Source organism: Typopeltis vanoorti, chromosome 23 (genome assembly GCF_054136105.1).
Source record: "Typopeltis vanoorti isolate ZY-2024b chromosome 23, IOZ_Tvanoo_1.0, whole genome shotgun sequence".
NCBI classification, from domain to species: Eukaryota; Metazoa; Arthropoda; class Arachnida; order Uropygi; family Thelyphonidae; genus Typopeltis; species Typopeltis vanoorti.
This window is the reverse complement of record NC_143571.1, coordinates 20,347,541-20,375,265: the sequence shown is the minus strand read 5'-3', so window position 1 is coordinate 20,375,265 and position 27,725 is coordinate 20,347,541. Positions and strand designations below refer to the sequence as shown.

General features: G+C 34.2%; 1 protein-coding gene across 1 annotated transcript in view; it reads right to left on the bottom strand.

The window, feature by feature from the left end:
• LOC150093669 (protein couch potato-like) overlaps positions 1-27,725 on the bottom strand; it is a 372,477-nt gene that overhangs the window by 60,790 nt on the left and 283,962 nt on the right. Inside the window, exon 5 of the mRNA XM_090413245.1 lies at positions 23,441-23,582. Coding sequence (XP_090269371.1) covers positions 23,441-23,582 — 142 coding nt within the window. The remainder of the gene's footprint in view (positions 1-23,440; positions 23,583-27,725) is intronic.

Genomic DNA, 27,725 nt, shown 5'->3' with positions numbered 1-27,725 from the left:
ACTATTGTTCTGTATGCTTCTATTCTTTATTTTATAACTGAATGTTAGTAATGCAAGGTTATTTTGGATAGCGACAAGAAAATAAACGCTATTTAAGCATTAGCAAATTGCATATACGCTTCGTTGACTTATTATCATAGTCCATATGGAGACAATAAATAATTAGTAATCTTTTCCTTGTTAATGACAATAAATCGGTTGAGCTATCTTCCACAAACAAAACAATGACAAATCCAAATCATTTTAATTGAATCAAGTTTCACTAATAATAGCCGAAGTAACGAATAATCTTAAAGGATTTTATTTGTTTTATTATTAATATATTAAGCAAATACTCTAAATTTTGGAATGAATTTACTGTCGTGCTAATTATATTATGAAGTCTGATAAATTGTATTTATTATCGGAATTCAAATATTCCAAACATCCAGGTGTTTTTACCAACTCGCCGCTAGGTGGCAGTACGTGTGAAGCTTGATATATTGACTCTTTTTTTTTTAAGAGGCTTATTCCAGTTGCTAAAGATTTCGTCTTCTTCCAAGCGCCTGTATAAATATTTTAAACTGCAGTTTTGTGAATAAGATGCAGGAAAAGCGAATGCTGTGTAATAATTCATAAATCCACGCATAAAATTGATCATAAGGGACAAAGAAGGAAGTGAATCTTTTGCGCTAGCCCAGCTCTAGAACCCTGCCTTGCTGGTGCAGTCGTAGCCACTTTGTCACAGCCAAAGCAATTACAAAAATAGAAGGCAGCACAAGACGGTCGAAAAGTTGTGTAGGAAACTGAAGTAACATCTTACATTCTCGAGAGAGAGAGAGAGAGAGAGAGAGAGAGTACGCCGCTCTCATGAAATCTTAAGTAAGCTTCGTGTGTGTGTGCGCGCGCTACACCTTGCTTAAAATGGCTTCTCAGATAGAAAAAGAAGTTTTTCTAAGAGTCTGTGTGGGAGAACAAAACGGATGAGGTAGCCACACGCTATGTAATGCACCAAAATGCTGTTTGTAGGCATTACTGCGAGTAGCAGAGAGTAAATGTGACGTGTCTAGAGCAACACATTAATCTCAACATCCTCTATCATACTTCTAAAAGGAAAAAAATAACTGGAAAAATAAAATAATATCAGGCATTTACCATTTCAGCACATTACTATTTTACAATAGCTGCATGCAATATGCTAGATTTGCATTCATATAGACTATAGTGTAATACAGACGTCTGCTTATCAACCAGACTCAAATCCAACTGGGACTGAAAAGGAATTGAATTTCTAAACAACTGTAGCGAGGCTCTGAAAGCAAAAATATCTACTTCTTTATCTTCGTCTAAGATAATGTTTTTTGAAATATGTTTCAGCAGCGTATATGGTTGCATTCATAAATGAAAAAAAAAATAATAATAATAACATCGCTACCTGTGCGAGTTTTGAAAAGTGTAACAACCTGACGGTGCTGGTGAGTGTTGGTGAGTGGAGTTCAGTATGGTGAACTTTATGTCCAGGAAAAGGGGTTCTATAAAACACATTTCTGTTTATGTTTGTTACTCGCCTACAGTGTTTTCCAGTGGGGTCATTACAGTTCATTGCTGCATATTTTCGTTCGTCAAGAGAATTAGACTTTTTTCTGTAGTTCATAAAAGACATGCAGTCTTGCTTCGTTGGATTCTATCATTTTTTTTTTTTTTTGCATTTTATTAACGAAATTGAGAGCTATGAAAGAATTAGAACAAAGCACAAAATTAGAAATTTATTTTAAAAAAATCATCTATCTACTACTATGACTTACTTTTTTAAAAGTTAACACACATAGTATACACCTCTTAAATGCATAAAGAAATCTATTATAAAGATTTGGTAAAAGTTGAGTTGGCGCGTAATAAAACCCATAAATCTCTGAGGTCAGAATGCATATAGCATCCCATGAGTTTCAAGCGCACAGTAAGCCGTACATAAAGAGCAGAGTAAGTTGGAATCTAAAAGTTGTCTTGGTGAGAAATGTGCTAAGATGACCCATCACACGAACGAGCATTCGTACCATTCTTTGCACAGAATAAAATGGATCTCTCTCTCTCTCTCTCATACAAAAGCATTATTTTCTTGTTCGATGTTACATGAAAGATTGAAAAAAGAATTCCAAACAGAAACAAACTCTCTAAGTTATTCTCGATAATGGCTGCACAAAGTTACAAGATATGTTTTTAACACAATATTTAATTATTAATTTTCTTCTATTTTAAATTACCTACGATTAGTTAATGGCAAGATATTCCTCTATAATAATACGAGTATTGAAGCGCATTTAATACCCGCTGATTCAAAGTTATAGTTTAATTTTTAAATTTAAAATTAATATTTGAGGTTTAGAAATACGTTGATTGCAGAGTTGCAATTGTCACATAGAAGACTTTGGATCGACCCTCAATGTAAATCTTCCGTTGGTTCGAAAGCCAGCGTTCTGTCATCAATAGAAAACTTGCGAACGATTGATCTCCATACAAGCTTACATATCTGTTTGTCATGTTTCTACTGGACATTTGATTTCAATGCGTGCTTTTGGTGTAGGACAAAAAAAAAGTGACAGATGTGAAATCAAACCTTGAAATACAAAACTAAACGACTAGAGAGAGAGAGAGAGAGAGAGAGAGAGAGAGAGAGAGAGAGAGAGAGGGAGAGAGAGAGAGAGAGGGAGAGAGAGAGAGAGAGAGGGAGAGAGGAAAAATTATTCTTTCAGAGGAAAATAACCTTTATACGTATAAAACAAATGCTTCTTATAATTCTGACACACACACACACACACACACACACACACACAGGATACCATGGGAAGGATTAACCACCCTAATCTGGTTTCGAAAGCCTTTATGGTCTACGCATAATTGTAATAAAGGAAGGGAAAGAATAATCTAATCTTTTCTATGCAAATGGATTCATTCACAAGTGTCCCTTAGGCAGAGGCGTAGCTAGGGAGGAGCGGAGGGGGAGATCCTCCCCTGGCGGCACTTTGAACCTTTTTGAACTTTTGCAGTTAATTCTGAAATACAGTCTCGAGAACTCATTTCCAAATATTGTAATACTACTGCGAATTTTCCTCACAATTTCTGTAAGTGTTGCTAGTTGTGATAAGAGTTTTTCTAAATAAAATTGATTAAGAATCACCTACATTATTATGAAATAGACTTCGCCAATGTCATTGATGATTTTGCTAACAGAAAAGCAAGAAAAATAACACTTTAGAAAGGGGATATTAAATCCCACATTATTTCAAAGCCGAATAAGAAACTCAAAGATCGGAATCAAAGAGTTTCATGCCGAATATAGTAAAGTATAAAAATTTCGGCGGATTGTAGCGTAAGCTAAAGCACATAGTTCAACACTAGGGCAACTCGTTGCAAAGGTCGGTAAAGTTCTGATCACTATTCTTAGTATTACCCATAATGCAAAACCCATCTCCTAGGAGATATATATGATGCATTATGGTGGAACCATAATATGGAACCATGGAAGGTCACTACCCTGACCGGTTTCGATATTTATTGAGGTCTCATCAGTGAGTAGGTAGACCAGGTATAGCGACAAGAATTTATATACTTTGCTATACGAGTTGTCAAAAAAGGTGCACCCATAAATTACTTAAATAAAAAGCCAATAGGCTTCTCTTTGATTCCGAACTTTGAGTTTCTTATTCGGCTTTGAAATAATGTGGGATTTAACATCCCCTTAATTTAAATAATGTTACATCGCCGAAGTGAAGCCTATTGGCTCTTTTATTTAAGTAACATTTTAGAATGTTGAAATTAAAGGTTTACTCCAAAAATAAACATAGTGTTTTAATTTCTTTCCCTACGTCGTTTTGACTTTTTGTTGTGTATTGAGAGGGGCGGCAAACTTAGGGATCGCCCTGGGCAGTAAAAGCTCTAGCTATACCACTGCCCTTAGGAAATTTAAGCATGAAATAAGTGGATTTCAAGTGCCGGCATTGAACAACTAAGAATCACATGACCATGAAGTCTCCTTCAGGATAACTTTAAGGCACATATCGGGGGGAGGGAATGAAGTCCTTCAGAACTTCACTCTTTAAATCCTGCTAAATGGCTAACGGATTTCCATCAGGACTTTAGGCATTTACCATTTCCAGAAGATTAGACCAATATTCAAAAGATTAATGCAGAGGATTATTTCAGGAGGTAGTACGATCTTCATATTACCAAGCAAACTAAAAAGCAAATTTTATCCATGGCTGAACTCTTTTTTTTTCTCTTGTAACTACTCTCGCCACTTTATAAAAGTACGTAAAGTCATTTCCAACTTATAATCGATAATTCCAGTGAAGAGTAGTCGAATATTTCCTCTTATGATTTTAATAAAAAAAAAAAAAGACCATCCTTTAAATATATTTCCAAGTTCTCTCTTTTAGATTCCGATGCATGTTCTTGGACTCTTTTCTTTTCATGAACTTTTATTTAGATTTTAAATCACGTTTACTTATGAAGAAGCCGCAGAACTCGGTATAATAATTTCCGCTCATCGTTCTTGGTCCCAATTAAATATAACCGCTTCACTGATTTCAACGAGGGCTAATTAACTTTACTAGTAATAAGACATTTCAGAGAAAGAGAATATTAATACTTAAAAAAATAACTTTTGCACTGTACAAATTGAAACAAAATTTAAGGAAAAGAATTTTTTTTCTCCCTATAATAATTATTTCGGACTTCTATGCTTATTGCCAGACGTTACGTGAAATTAAAAAGGACTTAGTATGATTTCATCTAAGTTAAATGTATATTAATGTACATTACGCTATATAGAGTAAAGTGAAGTTAAAATATTAAATGTATTTTCTGTTTTCTTTGAGGTGATTTATCTGCATTATATTATACAAATATAATACATTATTTCTATTATATTATTAATAATATAATAACTAACTCTTATATTCCCAACTAATGTATGAAGGCTGTCCTACCACATGGAAATTGGTGTTAAAATTAATGTGCAAGGCATGCACCCATTTGGGTCTAGAAATCCAGAGTTCAAAAGGAAAGATTATTTTCTTGTAACGATGAATCAAAAATTACTAGTTGAAAAAGTATATTGTTGCATTCTGAACATCACATGAACTCACATCATAGTTATTGCGAGTTTATAAAATACATCACAAGAAGTTCTTAAAAGAACTGGGAGATGGACTGAGTCCTTGACTCTTTATCCCGTCATCTGAATGAAGAAAATCTGTGTGGATGGGATGTTATTAAGCTAAAAGCTCTAGGCATGGCTGGGTAACGGCAATAGCCGAGCCTCAGTTAAAACTTCATTAGCTACAGCATTGCCATTCGTTACCCTGGAAGTCCTAAAAAAAGGATTTGTCTTTTTTTCACTCCTACATCATCACAAGAAGTTCTTAAAAGAACTGGGCGATGGACTGAGTCCTTGACTCTTTATCCCGTCATCTGAATGAAGAGAATCTGTGTATATGGAATGTTTACGAGCTAAAAGCTCCAGTCATAGCTGGGTAACGGGCAATAAATAGCCGAGCATCAGTTAAAACTTCATTGGCTACAGCATTGCCATTCGTTAACCTGGAAGTCATAAAAAGGACTTAACTTCAACCCCACATCCGTTGATCACCCTACATCACAAGAAATTTATTTTCGTATCAAAATATAGTTTCAATTTATTTGTTATAAAATGGTGTTGTAATATATTTTAGAAATAATTAAATAATATGAAAAAATTTCAAAGTTAAAATTCAATTTTAGTTTTATTTATTCTTATTATTTCGTGCTACTATCATTTTTTATATTTTTTCTGCCCTTTCTTTGCTATGATTATACGTATCATGCAAATTTTATAATTATTCCATCATGTGAACAGGATTCACCTTTAATAATGTACATAGGTGCTGTTTAATGCTATGAATTTTTCTTATTCACAAATGCTATAATTATGTTATGACACGTATTATTTAATAACAAGATGATTTTATCATGATCATAGATTAATAATAATTCAAAACTAGTATATTAAAGCCATATATTTCGTATTAAAATTATATTGGATTCTTTGGGGGGTTTAATCTCCAGCTGCTTGCTTTTTACATTATTTTCTCTTATATCTTTGTGCTAGTATAATTCACTCAACTGAACTAGAATATGGGAAGCATTCGTCACTACTATTCATTGTGTATCTTTCATCTCTTGATAATATCGAGAAATTATTAATCGGAACATACAACTTAATTATTATGTGAGTAATTAATTTTATTAAAACAATATGCAGCTTTAGTATATTTTTATTACAAAAATATCAAAAACCAATTTGTCAATTCTTTAGAATAGCATTCATACTTTATATTTATGGCCTTTTGATTCAAAACATTTCATAAAGTTAGAATAACTTTCGAAATTGTTGTCGCCTCGACATATTTCAGTTCCTTCCTTGAAAAAGATATCATCAAAATGGAAAACTTCCCAAATGACATTTCAATTATCTGCAGTTGTGTTTTGCAACTGGAATAAATAAAACTAAATGTGGGGTAATAAATAAGCCATTTTCAAACAACATACAGGACTGGGGGGAGTTGGGGGAAACAGTAGAAAAGGTTAGTATCATCCATGCATATCCTGCCATGTAGTGGGAGTAAAAACCATCCGTTTCTTCCCCCATTAATCATAACTTAGACCTGTCATCGGTGACTCAAGGGGGACATTTTCCAATTTAGAGACGGCAGAGTTTCATACGTTAGCGGGTTGGCAGCGGGAAGTGATGTTAAAGACAACTTCCCTTCTGACAACGGTATATTGACATTCGTGACAACATATCTACTTACTGTAGGGAGGAACGACACACCGTTGCTTCGAACAAGGGATACAAAGAGGAAGAGAAAAGAGAAACTGAGATGATGATACATGAATTATTATGGATATTCAGGCCGTTCGGAAGAAGACTGCGAGAACACGTTTATCTCTGCAAAGAATTAACAGAGATTCTTTCATTAATGTAATAAATGTCCTTTAACAATGAAATTATAACTTTGTTTTAAAATAAATGCAATCAGGTTGACATGCTAGGAAAAAGAACTCAAGCATCAGTCATTTTGTACGTGGTTGTTAAAAGTGATATATATATATATATATATATATATATATATATATATATATATATATATATATATATATATATATATATATATATAGAGAGAGAGAGAGAGAGAGAGAGAGAGAGAGAGAGAGAAAGTTTTTTACCTTGGGTATAATATATGTTAAAAATACCAAGCTATTTTAAACCTGGTTTTACTCCATTTTCCAAGTAAGTCAAGTTTGCGCCTGCAAGTAGTGCAAGTCTAGGCAACTCATGGTAAAGGTAGAATAAGTTCTGATCACTATTCTTAATATTTACCCTTAATGCAAAGCCCATCTTTGAGGAGATGTATGATGCTATGCATTAAAGACAAGGGGCCACTACCCAGACCGGTTTCGACCTTTATTGAGGTCTCATCAGTGGGATCCAGGCTTGGAAATACCAAGGTTACGTAATTTCTAAGCCTGGCTCCCACTGATGAGACCTTAATAAAGGTCGAAATCGGTCTGGATAGTGGCCCCTTGCATTTAATGCATAGCATCATACATCTCCTCCAAAGAGATGGGCTTTGCATTAAGGGTAAATATTAAGAATAGTGATCAGAGCTTATTCCACCTTTACCACGAGTTGCCTATATATATATATATATATATACCGAGCTATTTTAAACCTGGTTTTACTCCATTTCCCAAGTAAACAAACAGACAAATAAGTCAAGTTAAAAAAAAATAATAAGAATTCTTTATTAAGCATTTTACTATAAAATTAATTGAATAAAATATTTATTTAATATACAACAAGAGAAAACACCGATCAAGGCTAATAATCCAGAGGGTAATGGATGGCAATGCTGTAGCCAATGAAGTTCTAACTAAGGCTCGGCAATTGCTGTTACCCAGCCAGTGCTGTCGATTTTAGCACTGGCTCAATAACCCCCCATCCACACAGATTTTCTTCATTCAGATGACGGGATAAAGAGTCAAGGACTCAGTCCATCGCCCAGTCCTTTTTAGGACTTTAGATCCGATCGCTAAAATAATAAGTTTAATTTATTTAGCAATTACTATTTATTTTATTTCATTTATTTAGCAGTTAGTATTTATTTAATACTTGTTATTTAACAAATATAACATTCATGAGTTAATTCAATATAGCATTTAATCATATAGCAATTAATTTAATTCAAGAACATTCGCAAATTCCCAGTCCTTTTTAGGACTTTAGATCCGATCGCTAAAATAATAAGTTTAATTTATTTAGCAATTACTATTTATTTTATTTCATTTATTTAGCAGTTAGTATTTATTTAATACTTGTTATTTAACAAATATAACATTCATGAGTTAATTCAATATAGCATTTAATCATATAGCAATTAATTTAATTCAAGAACATTCGCAAATTATATGCTTCTTTAAGATAATTTAATTTAAAAATAGAAAGTCACGAAATAAACATCCAATAATTTAAATCATTGAATTTAAGCATAAAAAAGCGTTCAACATAAATTTATTCATCGGAAAATAGACGGTTAAAACAGTGTTTTGTCAAGTGCTATTTACAACAAAAATAGTTATAGAGTTAATTTGAAAAAGTTAAAACTGAAATGCAGAATTCTAGAATCAATAAAGTGAATGATATGTTTATTATTAATGACAGAGGACTGCTAAATTAATATTTATTACATTAAATCGATCATCGGGTTTAATAAATTGAATATTAATATAGTCAATTTATATCAAATGAACATTAATTAATAACAGCTCTTGAGTGAGAAATTACAAATAGTAATTTTGTTTGGATATCATAAATAATCGTGATTGCATTTTATGTAATACATATTAAGTCAGTACTTTTTGACTGAAGGAAGCCCCTGTCTGCAACTAACAACAAAGATCGATGGACTGATGCTCAGCTTAACACGCAAACAAAACAGGTATTTACAATACGGTAATCTGCTATTCTTATTCTAAATACAGCACACACTTGATATTTGGATTACGATATTCTAACACATTCCAGCAGGTGCTAAACGAAGGATTACAATTACAAGCTACATAATACTCCTGACTAGAGTTTCCCTTGTAGCACGTACAGACTGTTGACTTGTTCACAGTTCACGCTTCCTCCCAACCATACAGGATCAGTCGATGAGTTATACCGGGATATGTTTATGTGCTCTCTCTCTCTCTCTCTCTCTCTCTCTCTCTCTCACTCTTATTACAGCAGTGATGCGCTGTGGTATTTGACCAGAATGACCTTTAAATGCTCACTTATTCCCTAATATTCTTTCTTGTAACCTCTAGTGACATTAAGACTAATGTTGACTATTAAGTTGGAATTTTAACGGGCTGTTATGCTATTTTTTTATTTAATTACGCTATTTAAATTAATATATAATATGTATTTCTTAGTGCGGTTAATTTTCACTATGATATATTGTATAATATTCTAGAAATTATAATCATATTTTGCGAAATTATAATTATTATTATTGTTATTTATAATGACTAGTATTTATTACTGCATATTCTGCACTACTTCTCATCTCTTAAAATATTGTTGATTCATACACCTTATTATTGCTCACATACGAAATCTACTAAATTTGTATAAATTGTACTTAGAATTGTTTTAGTGAATTTTATTGAAATTACTAAATATGTTCTTTATTTAGTCTTTTTAGTGCGCTATGAGTGAAATTTTATGACATTATTAGGCATTCTCTGAGATATAATTAATTACTTTCGATGTTTACTATCTTCTCTGTGATTGGCTGGCTCAAGACGTATAGCGTTTGTTTCTCAATAGCTCCGCTGCAACAGCATACACATGAATATTAGATATTGTCTGCAGACACGTTTTCAAAAAACTGAGCATTGCTTCATGGGAATTACAAGTTTATCAGATACTGACTTACTATGTGATCTGGTATAAAAGTTTTGCTAAATATTGATTTACACACAGTATTCGTTTAAATGTGCATCTAAAATGGTTAGGAATTTTAAATCCATTTAAATTGGCATTACACTTCTAATTATGTCTTGCTTTTGATGGAGAATAAATAATTGTAAGAATTAACCAATGAATGGGAACAAAGCATGGCAGCCTAACAGTTGCAGGGATGACTTACTCTTTGGCGAAATTTATCCTATTGTCTTACTTAAACAAATATTTAATATCTTGACTGTTACTCAAACAACTGTTACTTATTTATATAAGTAACAGTTGTTTGATGACAGATAGATTTCGTCGCACAGGGTGAGAGTATAATCTGTTTATCAGGCTTAATGTGAATCTTCCATGGGGAAAGATTCCCATTAAGAATAACGAAAGAAATACTTTTTAATCATTCAGTTACTCTCATTTAAGTGGATCGATCGTAACCTTGAAGTTTATTAATACGCACTTCAGAAACAAGCCCATATGTAAAAATGTGTGTAATTGAGTGGCGTGTTTTCATTAGTGTTATTTGGAGCTGCGCGTTGATTAAAGAAATATAACAATTTATTTTTCATTGAATCTTACATTCTCCTCTATTTCGCTCAGTTAAGAATACAATGTTATGTACAGTAATACCTCGCCTTACGACTCTTCGCTGTACGACGATCTGTTCATACGACGCTTATCATCACCAACCCCCATTTATACGACGGTTTAGCCACATGACGCTCCCGTCTATAAACCGATACGCAGTTTTCGTGAACTGTTTGTGAATTATAAACTACTTATAGCTATTATTTTACTTTATTATTATTAATAATGACAGAAAAAATTCAACGTAAGGGTGTTGTTGTTGCTTCCAGTAAAAAGAAAGACTCGTAAACCTATTTAGATACTAAGATTATAATTATAAATTTAGTGTCGGTGGCTCATCGAACACTGATATAGGTCGTATGCTAATCTTACCTCACACCATTGTTGTTACAGTTGCTAAGAATAAAAAAAAAGAATAAATTACAGTTGCAAAGATAAAGTGAAAAGGACTACACTCGTTAATACTACAGTTATCCGTAAACGTGGAAATTTTATTGCGAATTTGAAAAACTTTAAATTGTGTAGATGGATGATGTAAATTGATGTTGATGATGTTTGCGTAAGTGATGTAAATGAATGTTTTATTTACGTCATTTACGCACATATATGACTGCGATTCGCTATACGACAGGGGTCTGAAACCTAACGGGTCGTATGACCGTGGTATGCTTGTGTTATCGACGTTTTAGTTGACTTGAAGCACTATGAGAATAACTTTTAAATTTGATGGACGTCTAATGATTGATGCGACATGCAGAGGTCTGTGCAAGGAGGGATCCCCATTCCTAATTCCAAACTGGGTCTACATCAGTTGAACGATGTGACCTTCGAGATATTTTCGGAGGAGGAGGACCAGGAGAATACAATGGATTTCTTGTCGTGATTTGCAATTTAAAACACTTCCAGTTCTTACATTAAATCGAGTTGACACTTGAATTCATGCAAGCGAAAACGTATCCCACTGTATTCTTCTGTCAAATAAAAGTGGCTCTTGAATCTATAATATAGAACCCGCATTCGAATTTAGAGCAGGTCCAGTTTAGACTAATAATAATAATAATGCGACGAGCCTTTAATATCCACGACCTTCCAAGACTAGCTTTCCTAATCCCAATTTTAAGATAAGATGAATCTAATTCCTACAAATGTACTCGTATATGTCTGTGTGTAAATTGCATTTGTTCTCCTGGTTGGTTCACTTAGTTATTGAACAGAAAACCCGAGTATCTGGGAGAAAAAATATCTAAGAACTCCGTGTTGAGACACAGCTAACTCACTTTCTGATGAAAATCTCTGATAGCGTAATCTAATTTTTTGTTGGTTGTATAAAAATGTAAACCATAAGAAAGATTTGATTATCTTCAAGGTATTTTTGTAGATTTGTAAAGTATTTTAGAACTGAAAACTTAGAAAATCTCGTTTTTTTTTTTACTTTTAGTTATTTTCTTTTACTACATGCGCTACCTGGTAGCATTTTATCGAACTTGTAGGCTAATAACCTCGTTTAGACCATATGGGTTTTTTATGTTAAACATGTTTACGATTACACATGCAATATATAATTTTAAACATAGTCTAACTTCGGTTGTCTACAGTTTACATCATAAATATCACAGAAGAAACGAAGTAAAGTATTTCAATAGTAAGAAAGATAGGAAGATGATCATTATCACTACCTTTCTCTCTCTGACTATCTATGTTTTTCCATGGTCTTCCTTCTTTTTTCCTTTAATGTGTTGTTCTATAACAACATCACAGAACAATCTCTCTAATAACTGCCAGCTTCTTCTGTGTTTGCAAATACAACACAAGTCATTTCGGTAACGATCTAGAAAATGACAAAAGAGGGCCACTACTGATTTAAAATGGTATATTCTTTACTGCAAATGAGAGAGCCCGAAGAAAAATTGGACTTCCAAGAAATAGTTCTACTGACGAAAATTGTATGTTCCTTTGTACTGTGATGAACCCACAATCGATCCCATAACACAAGTTACGCAAGAGTTTGAACAGAGAAAGATGAAATTCTGAGTAAGGAAAAAAATATCCTGTTTATTTCCAAAAAAATATGATTGTATGAGAACCAAGATAATCCATGAGTGAGTGAACTTTTTCGGCAGAGAATATAAAGGATTTTTGTTATTCATTTTGTTCTATTTACTAAGTTAGATTTCATGGTGAATTTTCAAAATTAGTTTCGAATATGAAAGTTGGATAGAAAATAATCTTCATCAATATGATAAAATATATACACACACATGGCGCAAAACAATCTCCATAATTTTATGGAAACTGCATTAGAACTGTGCGTATTTGAGAAATTTGGTTAGCTTCCATTTGCTCATATAATCCAATACTGTACTGAATCAAAACAACTAAAATGGCTAAAAAACAGAAACAGTGAATATATAGCAATAAATATCTCCATTTACTAATTAAAAATTAAAATATGAAATACCTAAAATATCCCTTTAAGATATTACTCACTGATGTATCGCATGAAATATATTTAATATTAATTTATGCATTAATTATATTTGTATATGAGTTGAAATGTCAAGTATATTATCACATAACATATTAGCTTATCTTCTTAACATGGATTTTAGGCCAAGTGGCCTGTTCCGGTCTCATGCCATCCCTTTCATGGTCCTCCAGGTCTTCTTTTTCCACTTGAATATTTTTGGTAGTCTGCTGTTGATTTAAATGTTCTATTCATTTTTGTTTATACTGTCTTATGTAGTAATTAATTGTTTTTTTTTATATTCAGGGATTGTAAGATTTCTTCATTTGTTTTGTGGTCCCACTTGGTATATGCAGCTGTTTTTCTGAGAAATTTCATTTCTGCTGTTTGAATTCGTTTTTCATCTTTTCTTTTTATGTGGTCCATGCTTCGCTTCCGTATAGTTGAGTTGGTTTTGACAAGACATTATATAGTCTAATTCTAGTGTGTTTTTGAAGTAGGGATGGCTTAAATATATTATTTATTATGCCATTTACTTTGACAAAGTTTGATATTTTAGTGTCTATGTCTTTTTCTTCTTCGTATGATAAATCACACCCCAAGTATCTGAAAGTATTTACTTGTTCTAATATTTTATTATCTATCACTAGTTTACTTTTTATTGGGTTTTCCTCCTTTGAATGACATTATTTTTTGTTTTTTCTTTAGATATTGTACTATTGCGTTGTTTTGAGATATCATTTAATGGTCTTTGTAGATCATCTTCTTATGTAGCTAATACTATTTGATAATCTGCAAATAGTAGTGTATCTATCCTCATTTGTGTGGTTATTTGTATACCAAATGGGTTATGTTCTTTTCAGATTGTTATATATATATATATATATATAACAATCTGAAAAAAAAATACATATTTTCCTCAAATATATATATATATATATATATTTGAAGTCATTAAATCTATATTTTTAAATAAATATATATATATATATATATATATATATATATATATATATATATATATATATATATATATATATATATATATATATATATTGAAAATAAGAGGTGAGAGGGTACATTCTTGTCGCACTCCTCTTGATATATCTTTCCATTCTGAGGTGTGTTCTAATTTAACTGCTATTTTATTTCTTGTATATCTTTATTGAAAAGATTGTAAAAGTTGATTTGGTATGTTTAAATCGGCTAACATTTTAAACAATTTTTGTCTACTAATTTTGTCAAAGGCTTTTTCATAATCAATAAAGATCAAGTGTGTTTCTTTTTGAAATTCTCTTCTCTTTTCTATTAATAATTTTAAAGTAAAAATTGGATCTATGCAGGTTTGTCTTTTCGACAACCATTTTGTTCTTCTAGTAGTTTGTCCTCTGAAATACTGCTTAGTTTCTCTTTTAATATTCCTGCATATATTTTATATTTTGTATTTAGCAGACTAATTCCCCTATAGTTATTCCAATCGTCTTTATTTCCTTTTTTTATAGATTGGGATAACCAGTGCTTTATTCCAAGAGTTAGGAGTTTTTCCAGACATCCAAACCACATTAAAAAATTTCAGAAGTCTTTCATTAAATTTTTCACCTGCATTTCTGTATAGTTCTATATTTATGTTGTCTTCTCCTGGTGATTTTCTATTTTTCATCTTCTCTATAATATTTTTCAGTTCTAACATTGTGATATTTTCTATTTGGTAATTCTTTGTCTTATGAAATTTTATTTCATTGTTCTCATCTGTCCAGATATTTTGGAAAAGGTCACCCATTTTTCTAAATCTATTGTTTGTATTTTTATCTTTTCTTTTATTTCTTTATTCATGTAATTGATTTCTTTATAGATTTTGGGTTGTGGCTCAAATAAATCCTTTTCTAGTTCTGTTACGAAATTGTTCCATCTCTCTCTCTCTGTTTTTTTCTTACTTTTCGTTTTGCAATTGCACTGTTTCTTTTATACCCTATTTCTTCTTCTTCTACTATTTTGGAATTTAGCCATTTCTGGTAATGTCCTTTTTTGTTTTTATTATATTTTCTGTTTCTTTGTTCCAGTCTCGTAGTTCTCTTTTTCGAATCCATTTGTGCTTTATTCCTAAGATTGCTGCTTTTGTGAGAATTTGTTTCAAATTTCCTCATTCATCTTCTATGTCACTTCATTCTTGATTCATATGTGGTTTCTGTTTTTAAGTTTGTGCATTTTTGGTATTGTTGTCAAACTTGGGGATCCTGTAATGAAGAAATTTTGTAGCTTGGTTGGTAAGAATTTTCAATTTTATGTCTTTTTAGCCACCATATTAGCATATAAATTATATTACTTGATTAGCAAGTGAATTATGAAATTACGTATTGCAACTGGGTTTTTTTTTTGGGGGGGGGGGGGATGGACTGAGTCCTTGACTCTTTATACTTTCATCTGATTGAAGAAAATGTGTGGATGGGATGTTATTGAGCTAAAAGCTCTAGTCATGGCTGGGTAACGGCAACAACCGAGCCTCAGTTAAAACTTCATTGGCTACAGTATTACCATCCGTTACCTTGGAAGTCCTAATAAGGACTGTGTACATAGATTCATTCTCTATTACAACTGTATGTGTATATATATATATATATGTATGTATATATATTGTGATTATTCATTTTTACTCGAGAGAAAGTATTATAAATTAGTTTAAATTACCGATACCGAGAGATAAAGAGATGACATGGTTTATTTAAAAAGATACTACTAGTTTACTAGTTTCGTTGAATGTATCAACTTCTTCAGGTATCACATATATATATATATATAAGTTCTTAAAAGAACTGGGCGATGGAGTGAGTCCTTGACTCTTTATCCCGTCATTTGAATGAAGAAAATCTGTGTGGATGGGGTGTTATTGAGCTAAAAGCTCTAGTCATGGCTGGGTAACGGGAATAGCCGAGCCTCAATTAAAACTTCATTGGCTACAGCATTGCCATTTGTTACCCTGGAAGTCCTGAAAAGGACTTTAGGTTGTGAATAGTGCGAAGAATATATGTGAAGAATCTTCTCATTCCGAACCCACACCTCATCTCTCTCTCTCTATATATATAGATGAGGTGTGAGTTCGGATTGATATATATATATGCATAATATGCATAATTTAGATATTATTCAATTCTATTGGTTAATAAAAATGGTGTACTTTTTAAATATATACTACAGTGTTCGATTTTACAAATAATTAATTATTTTAATGAAAGTTTTAAACATTACTTAAATATCATTTTATATTTTTTATGATTTTTGCAATTTTTAAAATAATTAGTGACACTATTTCAAGCCACGTGTGCTAATATGTCCTATGAGACCAATAGTAAAATAAAACCTAGCCTTCAAGTAAATGTGATAGTAAAATAAGAAAGTAAACCCTTACACATGCACGCACACGATTATTGAATGCTTCCGTAATCTCACTATTTCTCACATATTTAGTAAATATCCCACAACAAGTCTCATTTATTCCCGATATAAATTGAAAACGCATACACCGATTATGTGATGTCCAATCAATAGCAGATGATGGAACATATGTAAGTAATCACCGGTTATCTCGAAAGGTGGCGCATCAATCTTTGCCTTTTGTATAGCAGGCAAAATGATGAAGAGATGCTTTTAACACGAGATATGTTTAATTGGCTGCCGTTCCTCTTAAGTATTGTAACAACGAAGGGTCATTACACTTATATAGCTTAACATTGTCCTCCATCGAAGTGTGATACTTTAATTAATTAATTAGGCTTAATTAATTTACAGAACATTGAATGTATTTATCTGAGAACTAATTCCTAACGAACCAATTAAGTCTAAATAGTTATGATAGCTGATATTTGCTATCTCTATCGGAATGGCTGGCTATTGAACTCATATCTTAAATTGCAAAGTTATGTTTCACTCACTCCTGAATCAGAATTATGGATGCTTATTCGGTATATATAATAATAACTTATATAATAACATAATGGAACTTGGTAACATATCTAGGTGTTCTCCACTGCATTTAATTCGCCGATGTAGATTGTGCTTGCGTCAGAAGTTACTGACATTTGAACATTGAAGCAGACAATAGTGAAATATATAAATAAACGTCATAACAATGAAATAGTTTCATTTAATAATTAAACATGGAAGTTAATTTCTAAACAATTGAATTGACAGCACAGTTTTTAATATTGTCTTACCATTGTTCAAAATAAGAATGAGGATGTTTAAAGAATTCAACAATAAACAATTGAAATAAAATAAAGAACTTTAGTAGTTTTAGACAAGATTTGAGCCCAGGATTTTCTAACCACAAGGCATCACCGACTAAGCTACGTAATCTTGAAGATAGTATACTATTTTAAGTAATTCACTCAATGCATTGTTTATCAGTTTAATACAATTAATTATTTGGATTTATAATATACTTAATGCTTTATAATGATGGTTATTGGTTATTTTTGTATTTAGGAACGCAGAAACTAAGGCCATGAGGCGCCAGTGATGAAAAAAATTGGGAATGGGGAACAAGTACATCTTTATCCTTGACATTTCTAAAGTATTCGTCTTGGCATCGAGGATAAAGTACTTTCATCTTATTATCTACTTCCATCCTTTGTAACTAGGTGGTCAGGTTACTATCTGGAGGCTCACGTCCTGTTGTGGTGGTAAGCTTCCTCTCTTTTGAATTTACTGCCAAATTAGAAAAAAAACTTTTTTTAGGCTCTAATCTGTCCATAAGCCTGGTCGTTTACCTGAAGACATTATGAACTTGATCAGGGGAAAAAAGGAGCCAGGAAAAGATTTCGTCACACTCGTGCGCCACAAGATTAAACAAATCTAAACAGACTTAGTGGGGCTGTGAGAGATGCACTCAAGGCTCACAGAGACCAACTATGGGAAGAAAAGTTAGCCTCTATCTCACCTACGGATCACTCTGTCAGGGGATTACTAAAAAATATCAAAAACAAAGGCAAATCTCTTCCCTCAATACTCTCTGACCAGGGCCTTTTACACACTTTTACACCTTTTACACTTTTACATGCGGACAAGCAGAGGCCATGGCTCTGACATGCAGAGGCCATGGCAAGAAATTTGGAAGAGCAGTGCAAACCTGCATATGCATATGGAAAGCTGGTACAATGTGGTCAGTACCCACATCAACTGGTGAAATATATAATGTTATTAAAAATTTAAAGAACAAAAAAGCTCCTGGACCAGACGGCATTTCAAACAGGGTTATCAAGATGTTGCCTCGAAAAGCTGTAGTGCACCTGACTATTATAATAAATGCAATCTTAAGATTTCACTATTTTCCTTCCACCTGGAAACTGGCTGATGTAATCCCTATACATAAGCCAGGCAAGGACCCACACCTACCTCAAAATTATCGTCCAATCAGTTTTATCTCCAACCTGGGTAAGGTTGCGGAGAAGGTCATTTTCTCACGACTCCAAACCTCAGTAAATGACCTAAACATCCTCCCTGAAGAACATTTCGGTTTTCGGCAACACCATAGTACTACCCAGCAAATCCAGAGAATTGTGGAATACATCACCACCAGCTATAACTGGCGCCAGTGCACAGGAGCTGTTTTTCTAGACCTATCCGAAGCATTTGAGAAAATTTGGCATTTCGGACTGCTACACAAACTTATCTCAGCTGGTATCTCACTAAAATGGTTCATCTAATCCGTTAATATCTTCAGAATAGATCAATGCAAGTCAAAATCAATGGTTCTACCTCATCCCAGCGCCATATCTTCGCTGGAGTGCCGCAGGGATCCAACACAATCCGATGCCTCCCATCATGACCCTATATGCGGACGATACAGCAATACTAACCAGATCTCTCCGACCACATTTCATTACCAGAAAGCTTCAAGAAAACATTCTATTCTAAAGCTGGAGGGTTGGTTCTCCAAATGGAGATTGGAAGTCAATCCCAAAAAAAAGCTCAGCCATTCGTTTCTCGAAAAGGCCAATATCTCCTGTAGGAGATGTATTACTATTCGATACTAAAATTCCCTGGCAGACAGAAACAAAATACCTGGGTGTAATTCTCGACAAAAAAGCTAACTTTCAACCAACACATCAAGTCTACGTGAGGAAAGCCATCGCTCAGATCTATCCGCTAATTAATAGAAATAGCAATCTCAGCAACAGAATCAAATTGCAACTATACCAGATGACGATTCGTCCTATCATCACCTACGCCTCTCCAGCCTGAATCCACACCTCTAATAATAACATTATCAAGATACAGCGAGTGCAGAACAAGTGCTTGAGAATGATTCTGAACGCCCCGTGGTATGTTAGAAACAATCAACTTCATAGAGATAGAAATATTCCCTATATTTTCTCTACCCTACAATCCTTAGCATCTAAGTTCTTCCTAAAGACGTCCATACACCCCAACGATTTGGTTCAGCAAGCTGCAGCATACGAGGCAATGGACCTATTCAAACATAGAAGACCAAAAGCTATATTAACCTCCTATAGCGATGCATAATCTCCATGCCCATTCAAGGCGAGCAAACTACTCATAAAGTTTACCCTCACTGTAACTGCAACAGATTGCGGGGAATATGAAAAGCATCTTGCTTCACCCCTAAAGATATAAATGTTAATTGCCAGTTAATGATAATCAGTTATCCAATATTTCGAAATTTGGATTTTTCAACCAAAATGTGGGATTATATTAAATGACTACACAATCAAGTCTGTTAGCATCGTCACTTAGAAAAGAAGAGTACGATTTATGTTAGATAAAATATAACTTCCTCTTCTTCTTCTTTGGCACTACAGCCCCATGTAGAACCCTGGCTTCCCATTTTTGGGTTTCACAACTGACTACGAGGTGAGGTCGTTACCCCCACACTCAACCCTGTGTACTTGTCTGTGAAGCGTTGTGTTCTTAAGACCGGTTTGCCTGCTTTGCGGGAGGAAAAAAAACCCAAAGAAACTGTGAGAAAAACCCTGCAGTCCACGCCTAAGATCAGTTAACTTGGCTATGTCTAAGAAAGATCCTTAGCTGCTCACGTCAGCGACGAGAATCGAAGGCGGGACATTCCTTTCCCAGGCATATGGTTGCAGAGTGCGTAACCACTCGGACAAATATCACTTATTTCCCATTTCTTTCAACAGAAAACACGGATATTCTTCTGTATATGACAGAAGAATATATCGAACGTATTTCACGAAAGATACTGAATAGGAAGTTTCGAGAAGGTGGATTTAATTTATCAAAGATATCGCATTTGTAAATAGGAATCCTACCTACGAAACGTTAACTTATAGTACGCTAATTTATTTTGTGCGGGGGCTAAAGAAACACCAGATCGTCTTGTCCACTACTGTTATTTAGCACAAACCATGTGGAGGAAACCAGTGGAACCCTTTTTACCAGAGATTTCCAGAGGGCCAGTAATAAATTCGGATCCTTTGCCAGACAAGTCCCACAAATCAAAGTTGTTATTATTGACTATTATAGAATTTAGATTTCCCATATAAAGGAACAGAAATGAAGTAGTTTTCGATAGGTTTCAATGCAAATAGTGTCAGTCAGAGTTTTTGGTAGTTTCTATGGAATAATTAAATGTTTCGTCTCTTAAGATCCGAACTTATTGTAATGTATGCTTCATAGAGTGCAAACCGACGTTCAGATTCTGGGAGTAGTAGGACGCTTTTCCTAACTTATTTTACCCTTTTTCCTGGTGTTTCAATTTATTAAAGACAAACTTATATAATATAAATAAAGCCATAATCTACCGTTCTGATTTCCATATAGAAATCATTTAAAAATAATAAATAAATATGAAACGGTAAAGAACTTGCTAACTTCGTAATCATATGAGTATGAACTCCAGTAAGCAGATGAACGTACTCACAATGCTCAAATATGTATAATATTTAAATAAAACTGATAAATGATTAAAAAAGGTGTGTAATCTCCCAACTTTCTTTTCATTGCACATTTATCTTTACATATAAATAGGATGAAAAAAACATAAAAATTCCATTCTATCTTCTTTATTTTATATGATGTACAGGACATCGAACCTACGAATGACACAAGCAACCTTTCAACCAAACGGTAGCAAGTAATAGTGATGAATTTTCTCACATCACTCACGTATTGATATAGTTCATGCGAGTAAAGTGTTCGAGTCTTATCGGGCATAAACAAGCATCCGGAGCACCATAATTTACATCCCTCCACTAGCAATAAATGATCTATAGAAGAGAAATGATCCATGTCATAGTTGTAAATTTAAACGGAAAGATAAAGAAATAAATCAAAATGAATCACGTTTGAAATATATTTCCTTTATATTTTTATTTTCTTCAAACTTGACTTAAAAATGACCAACTATCCCATTTGCCACCAGGGGTTCAGTAACTGTCTCAAAATGCGTCCTTATAAGGACTGGCTTAAAGGGGCGAAGCAAGAATGCTTTTCATCTTCCCCGTTATCTGTAGAGGACAGTGTAGGGATAAGGTGTTATTGAGCTATTAAAGCTCTGATCATGGCAGGAGGGTAACAGCAATAGCCGGGCCTCAGTTAGAACTTCATTGCCATCCATTACCCTCCAAGGGTATATTCGGCTTCTTTCGCTCAGATTCCAAGCCAAATCAAATCCCTGTCTCTCAAAATGAGATAGCAAAGAGGTAAGTAATATTACAATCAAGTGTGCTGCAAATGGGTTTACTTGCTTGAGTTAACTATAAAATATATTTGTTTTTTGTTTTATTCTTATTCAAGAAACAGGAAGATATATTTTTATATATACTAAAATATTATTAATATATCATTACTTAAACAAATAATTTTGTACTTGCATAATGATATGGAAGATGCTTATTTGCTACTTGGTTGCCTTAGCAACTCTCTGTCCGCGATAATGTAAGATCTGTTCCCATAACTGCATGTTTTATTAGGCGAACTGTTTGTATTTTTTCTATACAAAATAAAAAACCGTGAAGATTTGTTTAATTGTTTTTTCACCCACATTAAAGATAATAATAATAAAAGAACTTATTTTTCACCGTCTTTTAAGCGAACTCTGTAACTAACAAAGTATTATTTAAAAGCATCATTAAGTAAGGGCGAAAAAAAACTTTCATTTTTTCTTTCTCGGGTGATCAGCAGAGGTGGATTGCATCACTGGCGACATGATAGCATTAGACGTGTATAATAGCAAGGTGGTGGTGTTAAGTGTAATTCCATCGAACTCGATTAATAATTTAAACTTTTGTGACTGCACTCATCTGGATTACATTTCCCGAATTTACTGTTCGAACGATAATAGCTTTGCCTCAAATGTGATTCTTTCCCTGTCAAAAACGAATTAATTTGAGCCCTGTTAAATCTTTAATTTGAACGAAAACTTTTATAACTTTTCAAAATGGTACAAAACGACAACGAAATGATGGTGCATTAAACACAGACCTAAGTATAGAGGAGAGAGAAAAAAACGAAGAAAAAAAAAAAGAGGAAAGGAATCTAATTATTGATCATAAAAACTACGTTTCCATACTCTTATTATTTACTAGTTTGTCGCTAATCCGAGAGGCTAGTACTGTTTTTATACAGCACAGTATATTTCATTTATTCATTAATTTTTATTAATTTACGTAAATCAACAGTGGCGGCTCGTGGCTTGAACTCGTGGGGGTGCTGCAACTTCGAAATATACATACGTGTGTATACGTGTGTGGATAAAATATCAAAATTATGGTAAAAATTTGAAAAAAAAAATTAAACATGAAAAAATATTGTTTATTATCGATAAAATTATACAGTTTCGTATAATTCAAAATTACGTAAAAATAAAATCCATTATCATAACCCCAATAATGTTCTAAAATAAAAACTATAACAAATGTTACGTCTTTAATTGAATGTCCAAATATTTAAAGAGACGGAGTAAACACGATAAGCGCTACGTACACTCAACTACTGGCGTGAACCGCATATAAACAACAGTGGAACTGCGCGATGGACAGTGCCGCATTACGCTAATAGCTCGCATCTCACCGTAACGTGCATATGCATGCGCACGTAGCAATATGGCACTGTGGTAAACACGGTGTTACTAGCGTCCTTCGCCCTCCTAAGTGCTACAAGATGGATTTTTATTATTTTTTTTTTTACAAAATAAGAGAACTGTATAGGATTGTTGATGATAAAATTAAATATTACAAGCAAATATAAATAAATTAATAAATATATTTATATATGGAGAAAAAATGGGGGTGCTGCAGTTCCGCAGTACCTATGCATAAAATCCTGTAAATAAAATCCAAGTTTTATAATGATTTTTATAAGAGATAATATATTAAATAACTTACGTCCTGTTAAAGGGTGAAGAAGTGTGGGATGAGTTGCGGCGGCTGGCGGAGACTGTTGTTTTGGTTTGCTGACCTTTGTGTTACTTTTGGCAAACTCTAGACGGATGGTCTGTGGAAGTTCGGGGTCAAATCGCACACCCTGCTGAAAAGGAAGAAAAGAGAACATATAACGACAAATGAAGACCAAACTGGGTACAAATATAAGAGGTACAAATGATGTCAGATCAATCGCTGATAATGAAGCTAACTGTTACTATAACATGCGTTAAGTGCTGAAATATATAACAGCGGCTTCTTTCGGTGTGGAAGGTTTCGATTTTTTGAAGTCAAAATAGTATGATGCTAACTAACTCAGTACTGAACTGAAAAGGTCCCGGACAATGGAAAAGTACAGGTAAATGGTTATAATTTAAGATTAAGATAAAACCCGCTAAGGAAAGCTCATCAAACGAATCATGATATCTTATTTCCAAGCGTTGAACCATTCATCTCGAATATATTCACACACACAGAAAGGATCTTAAAGCAATCCATCGTACCTGTAATTGTTCAAATTAAGTCAGAGTAAACAATTTAGCGCCAATAAATCATCTAGAATTACACGGAAAGAGGCTACTAAGCCTGAAGGTAAGCGGAAGTAAATCAATAGCTGTAACCTTTTCCGTAACGTTGACGGGTGTCATATGCGAGCCTTTCTACGAAGATGTACGACAATAACATCTTAGCAAATTTTATATCGGTCGGAAAAATCATCTTATTACTTGTTCCTTTAGCAGCATACCGTCTCATTACCGGCGCTTGACAAACGACCAATATTAATCGTACTAGAATGCTCTTGTGGCTATCTGAAGGCTCTCTTTTCTATCCCTTCAGAAATGTGGTTTTGTCGTTGGCACTTGCGGTTAGGTGCAGTAAATATATCTTGCCCAAGTGACATAAATATTACCACTATTCTTCTCTTCAGCATTTATGAAGTCGCTAGAGAAAGAGAGCAATGAAATACAGACTTTCTTTTGTGTCACATGGAGCCGCAGAGGGCGCAGCAGGAACTGGGTGGAGCAGGAACTCAATATTCCTATAACCAGGAAAGTTTAAGCTCATCCATCGGTAAATGAAGCAGGATAGTCTCAAGGTGAAGAGATTTTTGTTGTAAGGTTCGTTGCCATGTACCTAAAACTGCTTGCAATGCTTTGTGTTTTGAGATTGTACATCGAGTAGTTTTATCTGCCTCTATTAAAGACTTTCAACTGTAGAAAGCTGTGTTAATAGCGAAAAACGAGTAACATCGCTACTGAAATCCATGCTTCATTTTTAAAGTAATCTGTTACCGAGTCAGTGTTGTATAACATGCGTATACGCACTTGAATAGATAAACAACTGATTTCAGTGTATATAAATATTATTTTTAGCTTAAAAACTGTTAATAGTTATCTGTTTTAAGCTTGCATAGATAGGTTCCATGGAAATTAATAGAAACTTCGGAATAGAACGGCATATTAAGCAGAATAGAACAAGGGGATGAGAGAATAGGAAAACTGACCAGAACAGAATAAAACAGTACATCAGAATGGATGAAATGGTAGACTAATATATTTTTGGGGATGATAAACCGGAGATTATCGAATGTGAGATAGAATGCGTAGGTTATAGTGTGTTTAGGAGGGACAGAGAGAATAAAATGGGGGGAAGAGTGTTATTGATGATGGCTGATGAACTGCAGCCAAGGAGAATTGAAGTTGTATTACAGCATAGTGAAAAGAGCTCATTTGAGGCTATTTGGTGTGAGATTGAGACTGGCAGAACAAAATATACAGTTGGGTGCTGCTATAGACCAGGTGATGGAATAGATGGTGGAGATGGTATGCATAAACAAATTAATGAAATGAGTGGAAGGAGGGTAATTATTATGGGGATTTCAACTATGGTAACACTGATTGGAAGGAGGAGAGGACACATGTGAGGAAGGAACTGGATTTTATTCAATTATTAAGGGATAACAATCTGAGACAGCATGTAATTTAAAATACTAGGGTTTGAGAGTGCTTGACCTGGTAATAGAATCTGAGAATTTGACTGTAATAAATATGACCATGTTGCCACCTATTGATGAGAGTGATCATAAGGTCTTGACCTGGGAGGTGGCTAAAGGTGTGGAATTTTCAATTAAGACAGGGTATATGTGGAATTACTGTGCTGGCAAGTATGACAAGCTTAGGAGATTGCTTGGTTCAGTGCCATGGCATGTAAAACTGCAAGGGCTGGATGTTGATAGAGCATGGGAAGTGGTCAAGGAGCATTTACAGGAGGTTATGGCTGATTGTATACCTAGGGTCCGAATAGTAAAACAAGTAGGGGTAAAATGGATGAATAACACCATTAAGCTTGAGCTGCAAAAAAAGAAAAAAACTGTGGAGGGAATTTAAAGGTGACCTGCAAGAGAAAGGTGACCTGCAGGCACACGAACGGTATAAAGCGCAGGCCAGAAGGGTAACGAGTGTGGTAAAAAAAATCAAAAGCGGATTATGAAAGGAAACTAGCTATGCAAGCTAAACAAGCTAAACAAGAGAATCCTAAACAGTTATTTCAATATGATGCAAGCAAAAAAAAAAAAAAAAACTGTACACGGCAGAATGATTTTAAGGAATGCCGATGGTAAGGAGGTCACTGAATCAGTCGACATAGTGGAATTACTGAGCGAGCATTTTGCAAGAGTATATCATCCAGGTGGTGACATTGAAAAAATGAAGGAACCATTAGTTTATACGGGAATTGTGATGAATGAAGTGGAGGTGAATAGTCTATTACAGAACCTTAATGTGAATACATCTGTGGGATTGGATGGTATACCGGCACGCGTCTTCGTTTCAGTAGTGAAGCAGCTAAAGAATTATCAGTGCCCTTGACCATGTTGTTTAATCTGAGTCTCGGGTCTGGTTTAGTCCCGAAGGTGTAGAAAGAGAGGAAAATAGTTCCACTGAATAAAGGAGGATTCAAGACTACTGTTGCAAATTACCGACCGATCAGCATATCAGGAGTCGTTGTCAAGGTCTTGGAGAAAGTAGTCAAGGGAAAAATACAGGAATGGATTGATGAAAATGAGATACTGTACGGTGGACAGCATGGCTTTGTGAAGGGTAGATCAAGCCTCAGTAACTTGCTCAAGTTTTATAACACAGTGACGGCTGAACTGAATAAGGATAATGGGATAATGGGTTTACAGTGGTACTGCTGGACCTGGCTAAGACATTTGACAGGATACCACATGCATGGAATTCTAATCCGTAAACTCCAGCATATGGGAATGGATATAGGGTTGGTGAGATGGATAGGTGGGTGGTTGATGGAGAGATAACAGAGAGTAGTTTATTCAGGAGTAGAGTCCAAAAGACGGCCTGTGACTAGTGGTGTGCCGCAGGGTTCTGTTCTTGGACCACTGCTATTTAATTTCTTCATTAACGATATAGGGAAGGATCTAAGAGGAACAGTTCATTTGTTCGCTGATGATGCTAAGTTGGGCAGGGAAATAGTGAATGCAGAAGATGTCAAAATCTTGCAGGACGACTTGGATAGATTGGAGTTCTGGGCTAAGGAGAATGGATGTCAATTTAATGTGACAAAATGTAAGGTTATGCATTTTGGGGTGAAACGATTAGCATCAGTATACCACATTGGTGGAACTGTACTCCAGGAAATTGATGAGGCCAGGGACTTGGGAGTGTTGGTGGATAGGGAGATGAAGTTTAGGGGGCACATTGCAAAAGTGGCTAAATCAACTCATCAACTCACTTGGTTGTTGAAAAATACTTTGACAAGCAGAGACAAACAAGTTATTGTACCTCTGTACCGAGCCTTGATAAGATCTCATCTCGACTACTGTGCCCAAATTTGGTCACCTAGTTTTCTTCTTAATGGGGAGGAGGTGGAGAGGATCCAGAGGCGAGTGACCAAGATGATAGCAGGTCTATGGAATGAACATTATGATAACAGGTTGAAGATTTGTGAGTTGCAGAAATTAGTTGATAGGCGGAAAAGGGGAGATATGATTGAGATATTCAAATTGCTAAAGGGTTTCTATAGGATTAATTCATAGGATATTTTTGAGATCAGGACTGGTGGTGGGAGAACTAGGGGACACCTATGGAAGCTGGGCAAGAGTGTGGTTAGCAAGGGTTGCCAGAGTCTGTTATGGGTGCTATGACGGTGAGTGAGTTCAAGCCAAGGTATGATAGATATTGTGAGAATGTCGTATAGTTGTGTGGACATGATTTTTAGGTCCTCCCTGGAG